The 24032-nt window shown below is 35.8% G+C and overlaps 1 protein-coding gene across 1 annotated transcript; it reads left to right on the top strand.

The window, feature by feature from the left end:
* The first annotated feature begins 1497 nt into the window (after positions 1-1497).
* On the top strand, positions 1498-21342 carry LOC126779532 (UDP-glucose 6-dehydrogenase). Its single transcript, XM_050503595.1, has 2 exons — positions 1498-3144; positions 16235-21342. Exon 1 carries the CDS (start codon positions 1691-1693, stop codon positions 3128-3130), a length of 1440 nt encoding a protein of 479 aa, XP_050359552.1. The 5' UTR covers positions 1498-1690; the 3' UTR covers positions 3131-3144; positions 16235-21342.
* Positions 21343-24032: the final 2690 nt, after the last annotated feature.

The raw sequence follows: 24032 nt of genomic DNA, 5'->3' as shown, positions 1-24032 counted from the left end.
TTAAATAGTAATAACACTCCGCGTTCAAGGTTTGAATAAAAGGTTTTTTTCGGTCTTTAATAAATTTTTAACGTATAAAATTATTATTTTGATCTAAAATGTCATATTTTAAGTACACGTACATCAATATTACTATAATTAATATTATAGCAATTATTGATGTGTGCAAGGTAAATTTCTAACTTTTTTTAAAAGAAAGTTCGGACAGACCTAGTAAGATTTATATAAAACAGATTATAGTTATCTCATGATGATTCATACTTGAAGAAGCGGTTGAGTTCGTATATTTTTCGAGATAAATCATACAAAAAAATTTTTATTTATTTCGTAACAGTAAATTTTGTGCCTTGGCACTGAGCCACTGCATAGAGGTGCACTTGCCAATACGCCCAAACCTTGGCGACTAAGACGCTATGTATATATGACGGGCTTGCACAAAACCTTACCACCAAATAAATACTTTTTAATTAGCATAGATTATAGTTTATATCTACAAATTTAATTTGCACAAAAATTTACCTACCACCACGGAAAATATAATCTGTTGATTTTAAAATAGTGAAATATATAGACCCGTAAATAAATTTAAAAAAAAAGTTAAGTAATTTATAAATTGACTGAACGGTACAAGTAATCATTGTATTATACAAAACGTTTTTTTTTTAAGCCGACCATCATTTTGTATGGCTTACGATGTAATCGATTTAACGTAAACTGTAAAACGTAACGTTTTTTGATTTAATAAAGATGCATTAGTAATGGTAAAAGTATTAATAGAGATGTACTGCAAATATGTTAACGATTTAAGTCGATTATCGATGAAAATCTTACAATCTTACTTTAAAAATATTTATTTTATTTGAGTTTCAGAAGCAACATATTTTTTTTTGAGTACAAGATATATTTTATACAATAACATTATGTATCAATTACTAACTTCACGATTTTTATCATATATATAACATAATATACATTTTTAACATGAATTTTTAATCTCTTACCGCGTATAATTCAAGCGGTAATCAATAAATTCTATTTACTTTACGGTTAGTTAGTACAGTTAGTTCTAAGCTTGGTGTTATAAATTTAAATATTTACTTCTCGTCTTTATACAATGATTGTCCTTGTTTACATCAAAGCTTAAATTCATATAGTCGGGATAACCAAGGATAATATTAGTCAAATTTTGCCGCCACATTAAAACATAAAATAAACCAATGCTGCCAATAGACAAAACAAAATGAAAACAATTCGCATTGTGATCTGTTTAGTTGAGAAATATAACAGTGTTATCAAAAACATTAAAAATCACCTTATGTTTATCAGTTAGCATTATAAAACATTTCCCAATTACATATACCGCAATTTTTCTAAGAATAGTTCAATGAACTATATCTGAATCACAATACAATAGTACATCACTATATTCAATGGTATCGTGCGACGTACTCGGTACTACACTAAGCTACAGTACAAATGTCATTGACATCAGAGAGAATGAGGCTTGTTGCATACGAAGAAGATCTGGTTTTCAACTTCACAATAAAATGATTGCATAGCCGTTTAGCCCGTTATTAGCCTCGAGGCTCCGGCAGAGTGAATATCGTGTCTATAAGTATAGCTCGAATTATAAAATCACTACACTGTTACTTTAAATCAATCTTTAGGACGTTTCGAAAAGAATTTTAAAATGGTTATCGAAAAAATTTGCTGTCTCGGAGCAGGCTACGTCGGCGGTCCTACGTGCAGTGTGATTGCGTTAAAATGCCCTAATATTAAAGTGACTGTTTGCGACAAAAGCGTAGAAAGAATAAATCAGTGGAACTCGGATAAATTGCCGATTTACGAGCCTGGTTTAGATGATGTTGTGAAGCAATGTCGAGGTAGAAATTTATTTTTCTCGACTGACATAGAAACTAGTATTGTGGAGGCCGATTTAATTTTCATCTCAGTGAATACGCCGACTAAAACGATCGGGAATGGCAAAGGCAGAGCTGCTGATCTAAAATATATCGAGGGCGCAGCCCGTATGATCGCAGACATCGCTACGAGTAACAAAATCGTTGTAGAAAAAAGTACCGTGCCAGTGAAAGCGGCTGAAATTATCATGAAAATATTACGCGCCAACACGAAGCCCGGTGTCGAATATCAGATACTGTCGAATCCTGAATTTCTGGCTGAAGGTACGGCTATTGTGGATCTCGTTGAAGCTGAGAGGGTGCTTATTGGTGGTGAAGACACTCCCGAGGGCCAAAAAGCTGTACAAGCGCTCTGTTGGGTGTATGAACACTGGATTCCAGCAAAGAACATCTTAACAACGAACACCTGGAGTTCAGAGCTGTCCAAGCTAGCCGCTAACGCATTTTTAGCTCAAAGAATCTCCAGTATTAATTCATTATCTGCTGTTTGTGAGGCTACAGGTGCCGATGTATCTGAAGTGGCTAGAGCTGTCGGTAGGGATTCCCGTATTGGTCCCAAATTCCTTGAGGCATCTATTGGTTTTGGAGGCAGTTGCTTCCAGAAGGATATTCTCAATCTCATCTATTTATCAGAATGTCTTAATTTACCAGAGGTAGCTGCGTATTGGCAGCAAGTCGTCAACTTAAATGATTATCAGAAAACAAGATTCACACGTAAAGTTATTGAATCATTATTTAACACTGTCGCTGATAAAAAAATAGCTGTGCTTGGATTTTCTTTCAAGAAAAATACAGGTGACACACGCGAGTCCCCGGCTATTTATGTATCAAAAACATTATTAGATGAAGGGGCGAAATTGCATATCTACGACCCTAAAGTTGAACATGATCAGATATACTATGAATTACTCCATCCGCTAGTCACAAATGAACCAGAATTAGTTCGTAAGAATATTGAAATTCACAATTCTGCATACTCAGCTGTATCAGGGGCCCATGCGATTGTATTGTGCACAGAATGGGACGAATTTAAATCTCTAGACTTTAAGAAAATATATGAAGTTATGATGAAGCCAGCTTACATATTCGATGGTCGTAAAATTTTGGATCACGAAGCATTGTTGAATATCGGATTCCATGTGCAGACAATTGGGAAGAGATTGTCGAGGACGAGCAGCATAAGAGCGCAAGGCAGCCAAACTATGCCCTAGGTGTTAAAATCACAGTAAGTAACCTTCACCTTCCTCTATATATTAAAACTCCAGTGTACTTGTGTTGGTAATTCTCCTCATCGAGGAGAAAAATTGCTAGGCCGATGGATTTTGTACCAATGGACTCACTGGTGTGGTTCTTAGCTATAATTGAAAACAGATTTGATAAAATTTTCACTTTTTTTTTTAAATTAAATTTTTAACGACTAGACTATGCATATATTTTCTTATTAGTTGAAATAAATCTCATTATCAGACGTGCAGTTAGTATTCTGTATAGCTTATCTCACAAATATCATTTATTTTTATTGGATTTAAATATCCCTATTTATGATCTGTTCATCAGTTATTTTACAGCATTATCTACTGTGTCTTTTTTAATATAGAATATGTAGGCAGACAAGTAAATGGGCCACCTGATGCTAAGTGGTCACCACTGCTGATAGAACATTGGCATTGAAAGAAATGTTAACCATTGCTTACATCGCCAATGTGCCACCAACCTTGGGAACTAAAGTGTTGTGTCCCTTGTGCCTGTAATTACGCTGGCTCACTCACCCTTCAAACCGGAACACAACAATACCAAGTACTGCTGTTTTGCAGTAGAATATCTGATGAGTGGGTGGTATCTACCCAGGCGAGCTTGCACATAGCCATACTACCAGTAAAAAGAAAAATTACATGGGATGTAACATCTTAGTTCCCATTGCACAACAGAAAAACATCTGCGAGATGTAGTCCAATATTCTTACAAACCGAATGTCTATGGGTGGTACTAACCAATACACTTTAGCATGGCTTTCTTGTATAGATAATAAATTAAAAAAATTATAATCAGTTTTTATAATCAGCTACTTGATACTGATTTAATTTAATATTCCAATTCCAAGAATAAATTTTATTGGAGATATGATATTTTAATGTATGCTAAACTTTGTGTACAATAGAGTACAGTAACATCCTGTAAATGAGAAGGTTTTTGGAGCTTATTCCACCACTGCTCCAATTTGGGTTGGTGGAATACACATGTGACATAATTTCAGTGAAATTAGACAAATGCACGATTATGATTTTTACTTCCTTTACCGTCAAGCATGAGATGAATTATAACACAAATTAAACACATAAAAATTCAGCGGTGCTGGCCCGAGCTTGAACCCAAGATCATCGGTTAAGATTCACGCGTTTTTACCACTGGGTCATCTCAGCTTTATGATTATTATGTTAATTCTCTGGCGTAGACGTCAATTACTGAAGTAATAAAATAAAGGCAGTTGTTATTTCGAAACGTATATGACTTATATAATATGAGCTATATCTTTGTAATATAATAACAATATACAAAATCTCTTTTCTACACATACTTTATTTTATCACATTTGTAATTTATTTAGTAATCAAACAGTTTATAATTAAAATAAACATATATGTTATAAACTGTTATTAAAGTAAAGCTGTATATAGTAGGCAGTAAGTATACACCTAACGTGCGTGCGTCTGTTTGTGATTGCGTCTGTCTTGGGCGTGTGTGTGTACATGCGTGCGTCTGTTTGTGATTGCGTCTGTCCTGGGCGTGTGTCTGTACATGCGTGCGTCTGTTTGTGATTGCGTCTGTCCTGGGCGTGTGTGTGTACATGCGTGCGTCTGTTTGTGATTGCGTCTGTCCTGGGCGTGTGTGTGTACATGCGTGCGTCTGTTTGTGATTGCGTCTGTCCTGGGCGTGTGTGTGTGCATGCGTGCGTCTTTGCGTATGTGTATAATTGAATTTGATAGTTGATTATTCAGTAATGTACGACCAAAATTTTTTACATTGAATGAAAATAAATATGTATATATATATATATATATATATATATATATATATATATATATAACTTTACAAAGTAATAATTATTTACTTTAGAATATATAAGCAACATTCCATGCTCCTTATTCACTCTATATAAGTATAAGATGTATAATGATTCCATTGTTTTCACTTTTGTCAGTTAAAACATGTTATTTATAGCAAATTGTACATAGTAAATTGTAGAGTATAAAACTACAATAAAAACCTCTTTACTTTCAAAACTATTTTAGTTTAAACTTGAAATATTTAAAAATAACAACACCTTGACATTTACTTGGTAATTTTTAAAGTAATTTTCAGTTATAAAGAATATAAAGAAATATTATTTATACAATATTTGTATAAATGTTACCTGTTTTGAAAATTTGAAAATAAAATATACTTTATTCAAGTACATTTTTTAATCTACATTTAAAAACACAATGGAACACAAGGGTTTGGAGTGTAGATTATACTAATTAGAGAGCTAGCAAGAAATTGTTTTTATAAATAAGATATAATTATTTATATAACTGTAAGCAGTTACATATATATGACTAGTGTTAGCCCATTGATTTAATGGCTGCCCAGGTACTAATAATCTCGATAATAATCGTTAGTACCTGGGAAGCCGACCATCATCGCTTGGTTCTAATATTATAATTACTTTATTATATATATTTTTTGTACATAATAATGACATGATAACACTAAAGCTCGCTAATATCTAGCGAACAAACAAAAAAAAATCGTTTAACAAACAGAGGAGGAAAATTTCTTGAATAGTTTTGTCTTTGTCATTTGATATCTTGGACGAAAATCAACGAATTTCCTAATTTATCATGATGTCCTCCTGACCGGTTTCGGCCACGGCGGCTAGTCTTAAGATAGATAAGCCAACTGCTCAGGCCATAAAGTGCACGAGTGTGTGCGCAAACAGGTGCAATCTCTATTCCCTAACTCTCATAATCCGATGGGACAGCAATCCGACACAATTGGAAAGAAATCGGGCGCAAGACTTATGGCTTTATATGCTTTCCGAGGCACGGGAGTACACACATTAAACAGCACGCATATTTGATTTCTTTTTTTTTTCTTACGACTTGTATGGCTGTCATAGTATGATTTCATCTTCATCAGTATTTTTTTGCTCAGTGGCGTGCCATTGGAGAGACCTATGTCCAGCAGTGGACGCGAAAAGGGTGATGATGATGATGATGATGAAGTATTTTTTAGTACGACTAATTCTATTTATAATTTCTGTTGTTCCCTAAACAAAATTATCTTATCAAGAGTTACCCAGTGACCAATTTGTATGACCTATTAATTGAACTTCCTTTATTACATACTTTAAACATTTAATTTTTTTTGTCCTTATCTATACATGCAATGGCACAAATGTAACTGGCCACAGAGTAAACGGAATGTTTTTAATTTTAATTTATATTTGGAAGGCAGACGAGCAAATAGGTCATCTGTTGACAAGTCATACTTTATTAACACGTGCATTTCACACTATCAATGTTTGACACATTGTGATCAAATATGTTATGTTGTGCCTTTATTATATTCGCTTCGTAAAATTGGCATTAGAGCCAAGACGTTCGAGTGGTTAGATCACGTGATTCTTAACCGACGATTACGGCCTTAAACCCGGCAAGCGCTTATAAATTTTCATTTACCTAATTTGTTTTTATTATGTATCTCATGTTCTGTGGCGAGGAACACATCGTATGGATACCAGCATATTCATATATATGCATACGTATACTTTAAGTGTAATCCATCGCATTGGAACTACGAAGTCTAATCAAAATGGCCGTATGAGTAATATCTTTGCTTTTTTTCAGAAGAAAAAATAAATAAAAAAAAACACGTCATCATTTTTGACATTAAAATGAATACAACTTAATACTTATTTACATTACAATTTCGATACGGAAAACCTTCTTTCAAATTATATTATTTTTAGTTTATAAATAAAATCTAGGCATATGGTTTTACTTTCACTTTATCTTTCTATATCGAAATAATGAGAATGAAATCGGATAGGATTTTATAGTTTGCCGTCTCCTAAGCCCCCAATCTTAGAACAGCCCAGTCAAGCAGAAACTAATATTCTGTATCAAGGCTAACAGTTTCATAAAGATAAAAACACTCCTACTTCAAAATAATACACAACGATATTAGATCAATTTCATTTTACGTTATGTACCATAGACAACAAAATTATATAATTAAATATTTATATTAAAATATACGATGATTTGTGGGTATAATAATATTTGTTGTTGACGGTACATTTTTTTTTTAATTTGTGATTCAATATTTTCGTTTATGTATTTAAGTGTCCTACACCTGGGTAAAACCCTTATCTTTTTTGAGAGGATTTAGAGCATCATTACCATTTTTGTTGGTGGGACACGTGTAGCAAAATTTCAGTCAACACTTGCAAATAGCCTGTGGTTGTGGTGTTGCAAATAGCCTAAATGGGCTCAGTGGTGTTCTCCTGTGTCTTGACCCCGCTATCTCTGCTTAACATTCACGCGTTGTATACACTGGGTCATCGCGGTTCTTTTATATTATGGTCTATACATATATATAAGCGAAATACCACTCAACACGAGAGCTGTCTATCCGCCCGATTGACATGAAATTGGTTACTGCTTCCCCGACGTAGACGCTCGCTAAGAACGGATTATACGCAAATCCCAACCAAAATATATTTTTCTTCATATCTACTCGTGCGAAGCCGATTCTCATTATATTTATAAAGTCGTTTTTCCTGACTACAGAGCCAAAATTAATCTAGAAAGCTGAAATTTGTAAAATAGGTTTATTTCATAGCGTAAGCATCCGGTAAAGAAACGATTCATGGAAATGTCAACCTTAAAGGTTAGAAATGGGAGGTGTAAGTTTGTTTGGACGTACAAAGGCCGTTTAGCTAGTATATATATATATATATATATATATACTATAGCTAAGCTATATATATATATATATATACATATACACAGGACTATGTTAAATAAATTGCAACTATAAAATTTAAACTCGATAAAACTTTATATTTATTATGACTATAAACAGATAAATTAAAAAAAAATCTATCGCGGGAAATCAAAGCGACGAACAGATTATGTTACTGAGTCACAACAGGATACGGTTACAGGGTCAGGACGGAGGGGGGGGTTTGGATTCTAAGTATTAAGCAGCAGCAGGAAAAAATTAAGATTTTTTTTATATCAAAATGTTTATTAATGTTACAAACTCGCTTCGTGTTTTTTTTATAGTTAATTAAAGTTTGTGTTTCACGACTTATACACGTTTGGACATTGAATAAACTGTTCGTTTTACTTACGGACAGTAGAATCTGGCGTTGCCAGTCTTCTTAGAACATTTGTTCGTCTGCCTTCTGAATACTAAAATACGATCGTGGATAATCTGAAATCATCGTTTAATTCTCTAAAGATCACGTTTCCTTTTAATTTTTATAATGAATCAAGGCTTTGCCCCATGAATCACGATTTAATAAGCAACCAGCTTGACTAGCCGGTTCATATAATCAGCGGTTAAATAGAACCTTAACCGATTCCAGGTTCAAATCCGGATAAACGTGACTGAATTTTCGTGTGCTTAATTTGTGAAGGGATAATTTGCATATAAATATCAGCCTGTTTATCAACTAAACCGCATTGAAGTAATAATTAAGTTTCTCTTGTGAAACAAAAGGTGAGCCAGGATAGCCAAAGAAGTTTTGTGTTGTTATAATCAATATTTATTAAACAAGCAGAGTAACCACCCTTTTTTTCTTCTGGAAAAATGCGTTACGCGTTTCCCCTACGGAAACAGTGGGGGGGGGTATGTGGGGCTCGCTGGTGTCCAAGGCACTGAGAGCGCCCCGAACATCGGAAAATCCACTAAAAAACTACCCTTTCCGTCTTAACGTGGAGCGCCACGGGGTCGCTTTCGCATGCTACCGTGACGCTCTGAAGAATAACCACCCAGCTCAAGTTCAACAATAATTACGTTTTACGTATTATGATCCCCTACTCTATGCATTTCTAAATTATGAAGCGAGCGAAGCCGCGGGTGAAGCGCTAGTTATTATGTTACTATACGCGTATTATATTTAAAAAGTAATTTAAATTTAAACAATAAATCGATTAGCGATGTTAGCGCTTGCATCATTTAATACTATTTATTAAAGCTCTAGGAAATGCGTCTAAGAAATAAATTAGAATTAATTCGTACAATATTTTCAATTTCAAATTGTTGCGTGAAAAAAATTAAACAGTTCGGCGGGTAATTAAAAGATGAGTTTCTTTTTAAACACAGATGTAATATCCGGTTCGTCTTGTTACGTCATCAATGCATCACATCTGCGATGCATATGGTCGTAAAATAACACATTTCGTGTAAATTATTCCAGAGCTATGTAAAATAAAAAAGCAATTTTTCATATAAAGATATGCACGTATTACATTCACTTCATAGTCATTCTCAATCTGTCTCAGATTCATTCATTCCGTCGTCATTATTGTATATATATATATATATATATATATATATATTAAGTTCTTTTATTTTAGTCTATATATATAGATCGCTATGTACCTATATAGGTATACATATGTAAGTATCAGTAACAGCCTGTTGATGTCCCACGGCTGGGCCTGGCCTCCTCTCCCTTTCGAGGAAAAGGTTTGGAGCTTATTCCACCACGCTACTCCAATGCATGTTGGAAGAATACACATGTGGCAGAATTTCAGTGAAATTAGACACATGCATATTTATATGAATCGTACCCGTACGAAGTCGGGATGAGCGGCTAGTATGTGTATATGTTTGTGTCCGTCAATAATCCATGACTTTCGAAACCGAAGGCTGTTTTAATAAAATAATAATAATTGCGTTCAATTAATTAATCAAACATCACAAATGCATCAGACGATCACGACAAGGTGAACCGACGGCCTTGGTGTTATTGTTTCCTGCGCGCGCGCAGGTATACGTGATGTTAGGGTGTGTCCAGACGTGCGTTATTAATAATTATGGTTTTTTTTAACTTTAATTTTTTTATGTACAAAAACATATGCATAAGAGCCTACTTCAATAAAATATATTATGATTGGTTGAGAAATCTTTGAAAAAGGTTTAAACGCGGAGAGTGGTTGATTTAGGGAGACTTAATCTGCACTGTGTTAAATGTATATTTCTCAGTATGTATTCCGTAAAAGACCACGCGAATCACGCTTGTCTCTTCAATACACTTTTAATAATATATAATCATACGTTTGCCTGGTTGGTTTAGTGGCTAGATATAATGTTGCACAAAGTAATGCTCTAGGTTCGAACCCCAGGTCGATAATAATACGGCTTATCTCCACTTGAGAACACTTAATGGACGCGAATTACTAAGGCAGGAATTCGGTCCCGTTACATTTGCGTGTGATGTAAGCTTTGCATAACGTTGAATTAATTCAATCTTTGCCTCGGTATTTATATTAAAAAAAAATTAAAGCGTGGGAATTAGAAGAAAAGTACAGATTTTAAAATGTCGATGTTTTTTTTTTAAACGAGAATATAAGCGCTATTTATAAACGGATATATATTATGAACTACCTCGATCCGCGGTTTTGTCCGCGTTACAATATACTGAAATTTTATTGTTATTGAAATAAAATATCGTCTATTACTTCTGGGTAAAGTAGATTTCGAATGTCGAACGAATTTCTGAAATCGGTTCAGTAGTTTCAGAGTTCATCGGTTACAAACAAACACATCTATCCTCTTTATATATAATAGTTGTAGAGCTTTAGAGAGTTTACTTTCAAAGCCTGTGTCCTATACTAATATTGTTATTGCGAAAGCAACTCTTGTCGATTTGTCTGTTTCGATTTCACGGTTAAGCCGCTGAACCGATTTTGATGAAATTTGGTAAACGCAAGCGAAGCCGTGAGCGAACACTAATGTAATTATACAATCTATAAGACAAATTGTTGCTTATTTAGTTTTGTTTACATTAATTAAAAATGCTTTGTCTTTTTCGCTCGAATTTCAAATCAATAATGGTAGATAGGGAGAAATCAGTGTAAATGATTGTAAATCGTTCGCTAAACAAAGTCCACAGTGCAGTTGTCAAGTCATGTACAGTACAGTACGGTAACAGGCTGTGAATGTCCCACTGCTGGGCTAAGGCCTCCTCTTCTTTTCTTTAAGGAGACGGTTTGGAGCTTATTCCACCAAGCTGCTCATTAGAGCGGCGTGGTGGAATAAGCCCATACCCGTATTAACGGGTTGGTGAACACATGCGGCAGAATTTAAGTGAAATTAGACACATGCAGGTTCTTCACGATGTTTTCCTTCACCGTCAAGCACGAGATGAATTATAAACACAAATAAGCACATCAAAGTACAGTTGTGCTTGCTCGGGTTTGTACCCACGATCATCGGCTAAGATTCACGCGTTCTAACCATTGGGCCATCTCGGCTTGAATAGATGAAGCGGTGCTTGTAGGGTTTGAACCCGCTTTCCTCGTTTGACGCCTTCAAGCCATTGCGTCACATCGGTTTTATCACCTCGGCCTCACGATTAAGCTACAGAAAGCCAATATAATTAAGACGGAACGAACGTAAACCACGAAGTAACACACAAAGATATTAGGCAGCGGTACGACGGTGACCTTACCATCGTCTGTTGTGATGGCTGTTGCCGTCTTTTCACCTGTTAATAAACGTCGTACATTAAATATGCGTCGTATTATATATAACGCGATAAATACATGTTTCATTGTTTATATAATAATAGTAGTAAGTAACAGCCTGTTAATGTCCCACTGCTGGGCTAAGGCCTCTCCCTTTTGAGGAGAAGGTTTGGAGCTTATTCTACCACGCTGCTCCAATGCGGGTTGGTAGAATACACATGTGGCATAATTTCAATGAAATTAGACACATGCAGGTTTCCTCACGATGTTTTCCTTCACCGTCAAGCACGAGATGAATTATAATCACAAATTAAGCACATGAAAATTCAGTGGTGCTTGCCCGGATTGAACCCATGGTCATCGGTTAAGATGCACGCGTTCTAACCACTAGGCCATCTCTGCTTTTAAATATAATAATAGTAATAAATGTAATAATACATAATATATTTCAGATATATAATGTGTCCTTATATATCACTTTATACATTTATTTTTGCTTTTTGTTCATATAAACGGGATTGGAGGTGTGTCTTGTAGAACAGTTATTTAAATGTTATATGTTAATTTGTAAACTGTTTTATAGTCATGTTAGTGTACATAGCAGATTACAAGTGGCCACAAAAGCTTAATCGAATTAATCGTTCATCAGATATTCTAACGCTAAACAGCAATACTTGGTATTGTTGTGTTCCGGTTTGAAGTGTGAGTGAGCCAGTGTATAGAGTACAGGCACAAGGGACATAACATCTTCGTTCACAAGGTCGATAGCGCATTGAACTTAAACTTGAAATATACTCAATTAAATGAAGCTGAAGAGTTAATTCCCGGAGAGAATTTCTTTAAAAAAATGTTCCTCCTAAAAAATGTCTGACCTGAAAATATCCTATTTGATTTCATCTGACATAGCCCTATTTAGGGGGAAAACCCCCAAGTTGGCAACACTGTATAAAAAAATGTGGACCATCCATATAAACTTTCATATATTTAACACTAGCGGACAAATTTTTAATAAACCATCATATGTGATCGAGCAAATTTTCACTCATAACTCATTTTTATTCAGTCAGTTAATTAATCAGTGTCAGAGTTTTAATTACGTATCTAACATACATGCAAAACGACTATGCTTATGTATAAATAATATTGCAATATATAAAGGCTTATATATATATATATATATATAACGAACGGTTAACATTTCTCCATCGCTAATGTCTATGAGCGGTAACCACTTATATTCAACACCTCTCGCTGCCAAGCATGTCGTTAATCACGCTCGGCAGCGAGAGGTCTCCCCCAACTATCGCCGCCAGGGGATGCCTCTAGAGCCCCCACGCAGCACTCTCCGTCAAAGTGCGGTGCGCAGTGTCCAGTGGTGCCAAAAAAAGTCATTAAGCATATCGGTTGTATTTCATCTATTCATTTTTGTAAAGATTAAAATGTTATGTTTATATCTAAATATTAGATTCGTTTGAAAATGAGTTATCAGTAACGCGGCACGTTACGTTTCCGTCGATAACAACACATTGACGATAATATCGCTAATTAATGTGTGTAGTTTTTAATGTTTTATTAGAATTTCTAATGTTTTCAACGTTATAACAATGATTAAGATTATATTTAACTTAAATATATAACAGCCGAGGTGGCCCAGTGGTTAGAACGCGTGAATCCTAACCGATGACCATGGGTTCAATCCGAGCAAGCACCACTGAATTTTCAAGTGCTTAATTTGTGATTATAATTCATCTCGTGCTTGACGGTAGAGGGTAACATCGTGAAAAAACCTGCGTGTGTCTAATTTCACTGAAATTCTGCCACATGTGTATTCCACCAATCCGAATTGGAGCAGCGTGGTAGAATAAGCTCCAAAGCTTCTCCTCAAAAAGGGCCTTAGCCTAGCAGTGGGACATTCACGGGCTGTTTTACCTTACCTACACTACAGTTTTTTATAGTATCAGTAAATGACTCCCTTGCATGCTTTTAAGGGGGTTTTGAGTTCCACCATGCTACTGTACTGGATAATAGACTTACGTTTGCTTCCTGAGATGAATTATAAATAAAAATTAAGCATATGTAAATACTGTGGTGCTTACCCTTTATCTATACTTCTGTTATTTACTGGTGGTAGGGCTTTGTGCAAGCTCGTCTGGGTAGGTACCACCCACTCATCAGATATTCTACCGCAAAACAGCAGTACTTGATATTGTTGTGTTCCGGTTTGAAGGGTGAGTGAGCCAGTGTTATTACAGGCACAAGGGACATAAAATCTTAGTTCCCAAGGTTAGTGGCGCATTGGATATGTAAGCGATGGTTGACATTTCCTACAATGCCAATGTCTAAGGGCGTTGGTGACCACTTACCATCAGGTGGTCCATATGCTCGTCCATCTTCCTATTCTATAAAAAAAAAAAATATATATATATATATAGAGATTTTGTTTGTTTGTTTGTAATGGATAAATATAAAAACTACTAAACCGACTTTACTGTTTGAGTGAATAGATCGAATGTTCACATATTATAGATTAAAACGTGCACGGAATGCTGTGCTTAGTTTGGGATCTGATGGCCGTGTGTGAATAATGTCCCAGGATGTCCTAGGAATAAGAATTTACCCGTACGCAGTCGGGGCGGGCTGCTAGTTCTATCATATAAAGCTAATAAGTTTGTTTATTTTAACACGCTCACTTCATATTATAGTGCAGAGTATTCTCTAACTCTCATAATCCGATGGGACGGCGATCCGACACGACCGGAAATAGTTCAGGCGCAGGACCAACGGCCTTACGTGCTTTCCGAGGCACGGGAGTGTAGTCTCTTCCAACTTCCACACCCGGAGCTGCTACCTCATATTATAGTGCACATTATTTGCTCGCTCTCATAATCCGATTGAACGGCAATCCGAAGATAGTTCAGGCTTTACGTGCTTTTGAGGATTTTGTGACGGAAAACATTACTTTCAACAACTTCCGGGTTGAACGTCTATCTTACTATATATCTTATAGGAAAATTTTTGATACGTCGAATTACATTATTTCAATATTCGTAAGGGATCTCCCTAAATTAAATTTTTCGAAAATAAAAACTTGCCTATGGTACTCTCTTATAATGTACCTTTCTGTCGGTGAATTATTAAAATCGGTTTAGTAGAATCATAGATAATAGATATTAAGGTCGAGATCTTGGAAACTATTTTGTACTCATTAAGGATCCGCGATACCGTTGCGAATGACGTCGAATTGGGTATCGGAAATATAGAACGAAAATGAAAACATATATAAATAGCTGAGTGGTAATTGTTATAAATATATATAAAATCATTGATTAATAGTGCCTTTGACTGCAAAATTGCGGATAAAAGTTGTTTTAACTAACGCGCTTAGTCAAAACTACTTTTAACGAATAGGGCGTCAGTCAAAATCACTTTCGATTGGCTAGCCAAGGTTAGTTCAGAACAGATATAACCAGACAAAACTAGTTTTAACCAGATCAATTGGGTAAAATTATTTTTGACTGTTATTTCAAGTTTAAAGTTGACTTTTGACTGAAATATGTAATATATTATACTTAATATATAAGATAATTGGATAATCTATTAAAAAATACTAAGTCCATAACATAGTCTTGTCCATACGTCTGTTTATCTTTACATCATCTTCGATTGAAATAGATATGGATAAAATCGTTAAAATTAACGACGCAATAAATTCGGCGTAAAATAAAATCATGTTATTACAAATGTAATTGTTATCTGTATGTACATCTAATAAACTGATTGCGGCAATCGTTCAATAAATCAGAACTATAAAGGATAGCGACACGCTTCGATATCGACGATAATTGCAATGTTGGTATGTTTTAGTGAAGTTTTTAGGGTCTTGTATATCCAGATTTTAGGTCTGGGAAGGACCTCGGTCCAGTGGGTCTGCTTGGAGCAAAACATTTGGTTTTTAAACGAAGATCGTAGGCTTATATCCGGATAAAAATCACTGGTTTGTTTATGGGTGAAGGAAAATATCGTGGAATCCTGCATGCGTTGCATGCTCGTCTGGGCAGGTAACACTGAATCATCAGACATTCTACCACAAAACATCAATACTTAGTATTGTTGTGTTCCGGTTTGAAGGGTGAGTGAGCCAGTGTGAACAGGCACAAGGGACATAACATCTTAGTTCCCAAGGTTGGTGGCGCATTGGCGATGTAAGCGATGGTTAACATTTCTTACAATGCCATGAATGTAAATGGGTGTTGGTGGCCACTTACCATCAGCTGACCCGTTTGCCCGTCCACCAACTTATTCTATAAAAAATATCTCTTAATTCGCATTCGAATAGCATTAACAGGATGCTACAATATAGACCCTGAGAGATCAGTTTTATTTATTGTTTTTTTTAAAGAAGGAACACGATCTAGTCGTTTTCCTGGTGGTTATTGTCACTTTAGCAAATAGACCTTGCTACCGTCACCACACAACTTACAACAACACACACATACAAACCTGTGAGTACGGTTTACACTTAAAATAATTTTTAAACAATTTTTTATTTGTTTTTTTTTTTTGTTCCAGATACGAAAATTCAGTATACAGTCTTCTATGTTAACTACGGACTCTGGTATATAAGGTATACATAACAAAATAAGGTATATTAAATTTAAAAAAAAAAACAGCTCAGCCGTTTATTTTTAGTCCTAGACTTAGTAACGAAGTTACAGACAAAATTATAATAAAGAAAAGATAGAGTTTTTATTTCTCTGGATCCGCGTTTTGATTGAGCTTTTTTTTTTAAATTATATAAAATATCAAATATTTTTATCGGACAAATATTAAAGTAACTGTAAAACGTATTTGATTTTAAATCGTTTTAAGAAATTTTATTTTTATATTTTATTTTAGTAATATTGAATGTTATCTGTGCTAAGTATAGTTTTATTCATCTGTATTTAAAATACTCTTGACCGGTTTTTGATGGAAATGATTTTTTGAATTAAGAATACGCACAAATATATTAAATTACCTACTTTTTATGCTTTAACAAAACATATATTTTTAGTGGTTCAAATGTATATAGCATACATAATTCTCCGCCCATTGTCGTCCCTACTTCTAGAACAAGCTTACTTATTTATTTGTACTCTACAATATACATAACCTATGCAAGGTTGAATTTATCATATTTCTGTTATTTATTACATATTATGTATATGAATGACGTTGGTCGCCAGGCCCTGTTGGGTTAAAACTCCCGATTCGACCAGTCAAACGTTAGTAGCTGGGCGAAGTTTGAAGTTGTGCAGTGTAAACACCGCCATGATTCGAAATACACGTAAAGCGATGTGCGCGTAAGGTCCTGCGTCTGTCAAGGAATATATATTAACCCATTAAACATATAAATAACAAAAGTATATAGAAACGTGAAATGATGTATATCTTATTCCAATCGAAGTAGGAGTAAAGGTAGACAAACGTAGATTTACAAATGGCATCCGATCTTCTAATTGTTCTGCTGTATTACGCACCATAAACAGTTCCTGATTAATTTACCTTTATTTATAACACAACACTATACCACTTAACTAGTTATAACCACATCAATTCAACTTTCGAAGTTCCGATTGCAAATTCGCGGACATTGAAGACGCCATTTTTTCGCGAGTCCATAGAGAATATCATAGATTATTCAAGATCTCGACCAATGATATCGATGTCAAAATTGTTTATTTCGGTTTACTTCTCTTGTGGTTGGAATAGGCTGTAGCATGGCTCTTATAACTGTCATGTCAAAATGGTTTGTAACAGTTATGATACGGTCCCGATTCAATTCCGATCTAACCGCAGCTGAATTGTTGTGGAATAGGAAAACGCAACGTTAACGATTCGTTTGCGATAAAGTGACAATTTGTTGGTAGAATTTGTTCCCCATATTGAATTATATGTAAACCGTTACCCATCGGTTTTTAATGTAGATTCTACAAAGAAGAACCGGTGAGATATTATACTGTTATTAAGAATATTAATAATGCTTCGAAACTGCCATTGTTGATATAATTTTAAAATTATATAACATATATATCTATGGATATCGCAGTGTAATTACAGGCACAAGGGACATAAAATCTTAGTTCCCAAGGTTGGTGGCGCATTGGCTATAAGCGATGGTTGACATTTCTTACAATGCCAATGTCTAATGGCGTTTGGTGACCACTTACCATCATGTGGCCCATATGCTCGTCCACCTTCGTATTCTATAAAAAAAAAAAACTTAGTGAATGATGTTATGTCCCTTGTGCCTGTAATTACACTGGCTCACTCACACTTCAAACCGGAACACAGCAATACCGAGTACTGCTTTTTTGCGGTAGAATATCTGATAAGTGGGTGGTACCTACCCAGACGAGCTTGCACAAAGCCCTACCACCAGTAAATGAGTGGAATAGTGTTTGTATTATAAAAGATATTTTAATTGAGAACTTTTTGTAGTGCACAATACAGCAGAGAGACTATGTTAATCTTAGGTTTGTTTATCTTTACCCCTCCTTCTATTGGAATAGGGTATATATATACATGACGCGCTTACAAAAAAAGCGAAACATATAAATTTATTTAAATATGAATTACTCTAAAATCCTTAATGATTATTTTAAAATAAAAATACGTCTTATTAGCATTTTTAAAAACACATAATTAATAAATTATATTAATGTATTAAACAGCTAAAAACATATTTAATCAAATCACCGCTTATATTTTTCATACATCAAAAGAATACATTCGTTATTAATTAGTAATTATTTCTAAAATTGACATTTCTTAATTAGATTTACCTTTAATTTATTGTAATATTTAATTGTTATTTCACTGTTTTATGTGTATTTTAAAAGGTTAATATTTCACTACATATTATAAAACAAAGTTTCCCATTGTGTCTGTCTGTATGTACGCGATAAGCTCCAAAACTACGGAAGCGATTATCATACGGTTTTCGCCTATGGGTGGAGTGATTCATGAGGAAGTTTAGGTGTATGATTCATTAAGGTTTGGTGTAAATTGGCTGAAATATGTCTTCTGGCGTGCGCCGCATAAGTCAATAGATTATTGTTATAATAAAATTTTTCGTAGTCCATTATTCTACTCGTTTGTCTTCATGTGTACCAACATTAAAGCTGCATGGAGTAACCTTAAAAACACCTCAAAAGGAGACACCTAGGAAATTTACATTTAATTAACTAATTAGAAATAATTGAGAAGACATATTGCCGTGTTATTTGTTGTGTGATAGTTTATTTTTAACCAGCTACACGACCTTACTTTTTACGAACAGTCATACAAACTTACACCTCCCATTTCTAACCTTTAAGGTTGACATTTCCATGAATCGTTTCTTTAGCGGATGCTGACGCTATGAAATAAACCTATTTTACACATTTCAGCTTTCTAGATTAATTTTGGCTCTGTAGTCAGGGAAAACGACTTTATAAGTATAATAACAATCGGCTTCGCATGGGTTGATAAGAAGAAAAATATATTTTGGTTGGGATTTGCGTATAATCCGTTCTTTAAAGGAGTAACTGTGACAAATTTCAAGTCAATCGGGCGGACAGTTTAGGAGATCTCGTGATGAGTTGTATTTCGCTTATATAAATATTTATATTAATAAAATTCTAATAAGCCGGATCACATTTACTTTTAAATTCGTTTTCATTAAAAACTGGTCGATCTGTTATACGCTTATTTATGTCTCAAATACAAAGAGAATCTATACATTACGTGTACGCAGATTAATATTATATTGTGCTTGATGAAATATAATGTTTTGTAATGAAAAATAGTGATCTTCTTTTGTTTTTAATCTATGTTTTATACTCTACGCTTGAGAGAGATGGCAACATCATACCATTTGATATATCATTTGACGAGCCGGTTGGCGTGTTTGGTAGATACTTGTCTTTCACGCCGAAGGTTGTGGGTTCGATTCCCACCCAGGACAGACATTTGTGTGCAGGAACATGTCTGTTTGTCCTGAGTCTGGGTGTAATTATCTATATAAGTATGTATTTACAAAAGAAAAGTAGTATATGTAGTATATCAGTTGTCTGGTTTCCATAGCACAAGCTCTGGTTAGTTTGGAATCAGATGGCCATGTGGGAAAAATGTCCCAGGATATTATTATACCCAGTCACATTATTAATTTATACTCTTGTGTTAATTTTTTGATGTGATATGAACTTAATATATATATTTAAAGATACATAAGTCTCGAAAATATTACATTTATATAATAAAATATGTTATGAAATACCGAATACTGTATAATCTGTATACAATGTAAAAATGTTAAAGTATTGCTATGATTTCTGAAGATTTTTTTTTTTGTGTAAACATGTTAGCGCTCGGTAGCCGGTAGCTCATTTTTTTCATACGTGCGCGAAAAAATATAATGATATTAACTTAAAATTGTCTATGGCAATTAAGATATATATTTATAGATGAAGTTACTTCGGCCCATAATAGACTTCTTTTGAAAGTGTGGCCGCACGATCGCTTTGTCGCTTTCACCCGTTGTCCAAGATGAGCGATGGGATGCGACGTATAGCGACGCGACGCGACGTAGTGCGACATGTATCCTCTTCTGGAGATCAAAGTGTGGCTTGTGCTAATAAAGACAGCGCCGTCTTGTGATAATGATCGGAATTCCATACAAGTTACACTTTACTCAACACTATTGAGTAAGTATAAAAAGACGCTCTAGAAACCCCATTTATTATTGTTTTAACCATAGTCCATGGGTGGTGGTAGTCACTTTCCATCTGGTGAGCCTCCTGCTCGTTTGCCCCCTCTTCACACTCTCACACACTCACACACACTGGGTCGCATCTCGTCGCTTAGAAAACAAGTTCGCACATAATCGCATCTCATCGCAAACTAATTAAGGCGACAACGTAGACTTCAAATAATTTATTTTCGCGTCAAACTTTTAAATTCCAAATGTACATTTGACAGTTCAATATGGCAACACTCAAATAATAAATGAATTCTCAGTGTTGCAATTATAACGGGTAAAATACCTGGTAATTCTGTATCCGTCCGTTCCCCTATCGATCAGTCACTCTATAGTGTCTGTGGTCATTTTTTGTGTTGAAGGAATAGCAGGAACAGCTGGCATACTAGATGAAAAAATTGATTTCTGCAAAGATATTTGCTCACAGTTGTCTTGTACGTAAACTTATTTGACAAATGGCCGCCATTACGAAATCGGTTGGGACGTCATAATTATATTACGTATTCAAATGCAAACTGTTTCTTTATTATGTTATAATAGAACTTAGAAAACGTTGTCTCATCTGTGTGTGTGTATATGTCAATTTTCATGATGATCAGTCAAACGGTTTCGAAGTCTGTCAATCTCAGATACTAAATCTTTTTTTTATGTTATATATATTTGTATGTACGGATTCCGTTTGAAGTAATGTGTAGATTCTGTTATATTCTAATTAAAGGCCTATTATAATTAAATTAATTAATATAGATATATTTTTTAATTTCTTAAAGGGATTAGTATTTCTTTGTCACACTTAGTTTATAAGAAAAAATGAATTCCTTATAAAGTATTATTTTTTATCTTTATTTTTTTGCATTTAATGAAATTGATCTTTTTTTAATTTCATGAATGTGTTTTGTGTCGGCGATGTTTGGTAAATGTAATATTTTAATTTCTATAAATGTGTTTTTTATGTCAATCAAGTTATGGATGTAATGTTGTTTTTATTATAGTATATTTGCCAGTGTAAAATAATTATTGTAATTAAATGAGTAATAAAACATTTTTTGTTTCATTTCCCTGTATAATTAATGTGTACTATAAAAATGGTTTTCTCTTTGAAATCTTAATAAATTTTATGTTTATTTAGAATTTATTAGAGTTGGACCATTTCTGAACAACGCTGTCTATTTGCCAAGGCGATCTGTTGAAGGGTATAAGGGGAGCCGATAACAACCTAGGCTCTCTACCGTCAACCTCACCTGCTCGTGGTACATCCTGCTGATCAACGAACGAGGCTCTGGCGACCGAAATCGTGGCGGTATAACCACACAAATGCTGGAATCCGAAAATGCAAATCCTGATAGCGGGCAGCAGCGTTATTAGTGAAAGATTTCCAGCCACTGCGGTCACCAACCCGCCTGCCAAGCGTGGTGACTAAGGCAAAAACCCCCCTATGAGCGACGACAAAAATTTACGGCCCCCAATTCCCGGTAATCACACTATTCCTGGCCACGGTACCGGCCATGGTAACGGTGCGATGGGGGATGCTAAGAATCCCCGGGCTACGGCAGGGTACCACAAACGGCGACTGTTTCTGGCCACGTATAATGGACGCTCTCTGCGGCTGGAGGAACATCTGACAGAATTGGAAGTAGAGTTAAGTCGTATTAACTGGGATAAAGTAGGTCTATCAGAAGTCCGAAGACAGGGCGAAGACACGATGACACTAGATGCCGGTCACTTACTCTACTTCCGAGAAGGACACCAACCATCCCAAGGTGGCGTTGGCTTTTTGATCCACAAGTCACTCAGATGCAATATCGTGGAGGTTGGCAGTGTGTCGGCGAGGGTGGCATACCTTGTCTTAAAGATAACCGAGAGGTATGCCGTGAAGGTTATACAAGAGTATGCCCCAACGTCTATATACACTGACGAAGAGGTCGAAGCCATGTACGAAGACATAGTGAAAGCTATGTCTCGTACCAATACCTCCTACACAATTGTTATGGGTGACTTCAATGCCAAAGTGGGAGTACAAGAAGATGGTGAATCGAGGGTAGGAAAATTCGGCTATGGGCGCAGAAATCATCGGGGACAAATGCTGGTAAACTTCCTCGAGGCTCAGCGATTATTTCTGATGAATTCATTTTTCCAGAAAAAGCCCCAAAGGAAGTGGACCTGGCGAAGCCCCGATAACATACTGATGAATAAAGATCGACTTCATTTTATCCAATAAGCGCCAAATATTTAGGGATGTCTCCGTGATCAACAGGGTAAACACTGGAAGTGATCACCGCCTGGTAAGAGGCACCCTGAATATTAACACTAAAATAGAACGATCGCGGTTAATGAAGTCGACTCTTAGACCAACTCTGCCTCAGGTCGAAGCTGGTTGCGAAAGCTTCCAGCTACAGAACCGATTTGCCATGTTGATAACCAGACAGGGCATTGACGACGCCACCAATGTTCTGGTGCGTGTCATCCGCGAGGTAGGCCAAAATTACTTTCGACAAAAGAGCAATGGACGTAAGTCGAAGCTCTCAGGCGAAACTCTGAACGAGATGACGAGGAGACGAGAACAGCAGAACATGACGTCATCTGAGTATCAGGCACTTAACAGGAAGGTTAAAAAACTAAGAGTAAGGCGTGACACAAGACGAGCGAATACCCGGAATATTGAAGATGCTATAGCACTCAATAGGGGCTCAAAGGTTTTTGCAAAGTCACATACCTCCTGTTGTCACCTGACAAAACTCAGAACCATACAAGGCACAACCGTCACCTCAAAACCAGAGATTCTAGCTGAAGTCGAAAAGTACTATGGCGATTTATACTCATCACGAGTACCTCCACCTGAGTCCCACAGTGCGGATGACCCACGAGCCAGACTAACACGCCACCTATCAGACGATCTTCCCGACATCGATTTGGGTCTTGCCCGAAAATTCGATGACTTCCAACCCGTGGAACAGGCTGAGTTTCGAAAAGGCTTCAGTACCGTAGACCACATACACACTAAAGCAAATAATACAGAAGACCGAGGAATATAATCAGCCTCTATGCCTAGCGTTTGTGGACTACGAAAAAGCCTTCGATACCATCGAGACCTGGGCTGTTCTGGAATCCATGCAGAGATGCCTAATTGACTGTCGGTATGTCCAGGTGGTGAAGTGTTTGTATGAAGCCGCAACCATGACCGTCCAAGTACAAGATCAGAGCACAAGACCAATCCAATTGCATCGCGGGGTAAGACAGGGAGATGTAATATCACCGAAACTCTTTACCAATGCATTGGAGGACGTCTTCAAGACGCTCGATTGGAACGGACGCGGCATTAATATAAATGGCCAACACATTACACATCTGCGATTTGCCGACGACATTGTCATCATGGCGGAGACTCTGCAGGATTTGGAAGAGATGCTAAACAGCCTAAGCGATTCTTCAAGACAAGTAGGTCTCGGGATGAACATTGAAAAGACCAAAATTATGGCAAACCGTCATGTATCCCCGAGACCAGTGGTCGTAAATGGCTCTCCACTTGAAGTTGTGCAGGAATATATCTACCTGGGCCAATCTATACAACTTGGCCGGCACAACTTTGAG

The sequence above is a fragment of the Nymphalis io genome, chromosome 29, assembly GCF_905147045.1.
Source record: "Nymphalis io chromosome 29, ilAglIoxx1.1, whole genome shotgun sequence".
Lineage (NCBI taxonomy): Eukaryota > Metazoa > Arthropoda > Insecta > Lepidoptera > Nymphalidae > Nymphalis > Nymphalis io.
Note: the sequence above shows the minus strand (reverse complement) of the source record. Positions and strands in the feature narration are given on the sequence as shown.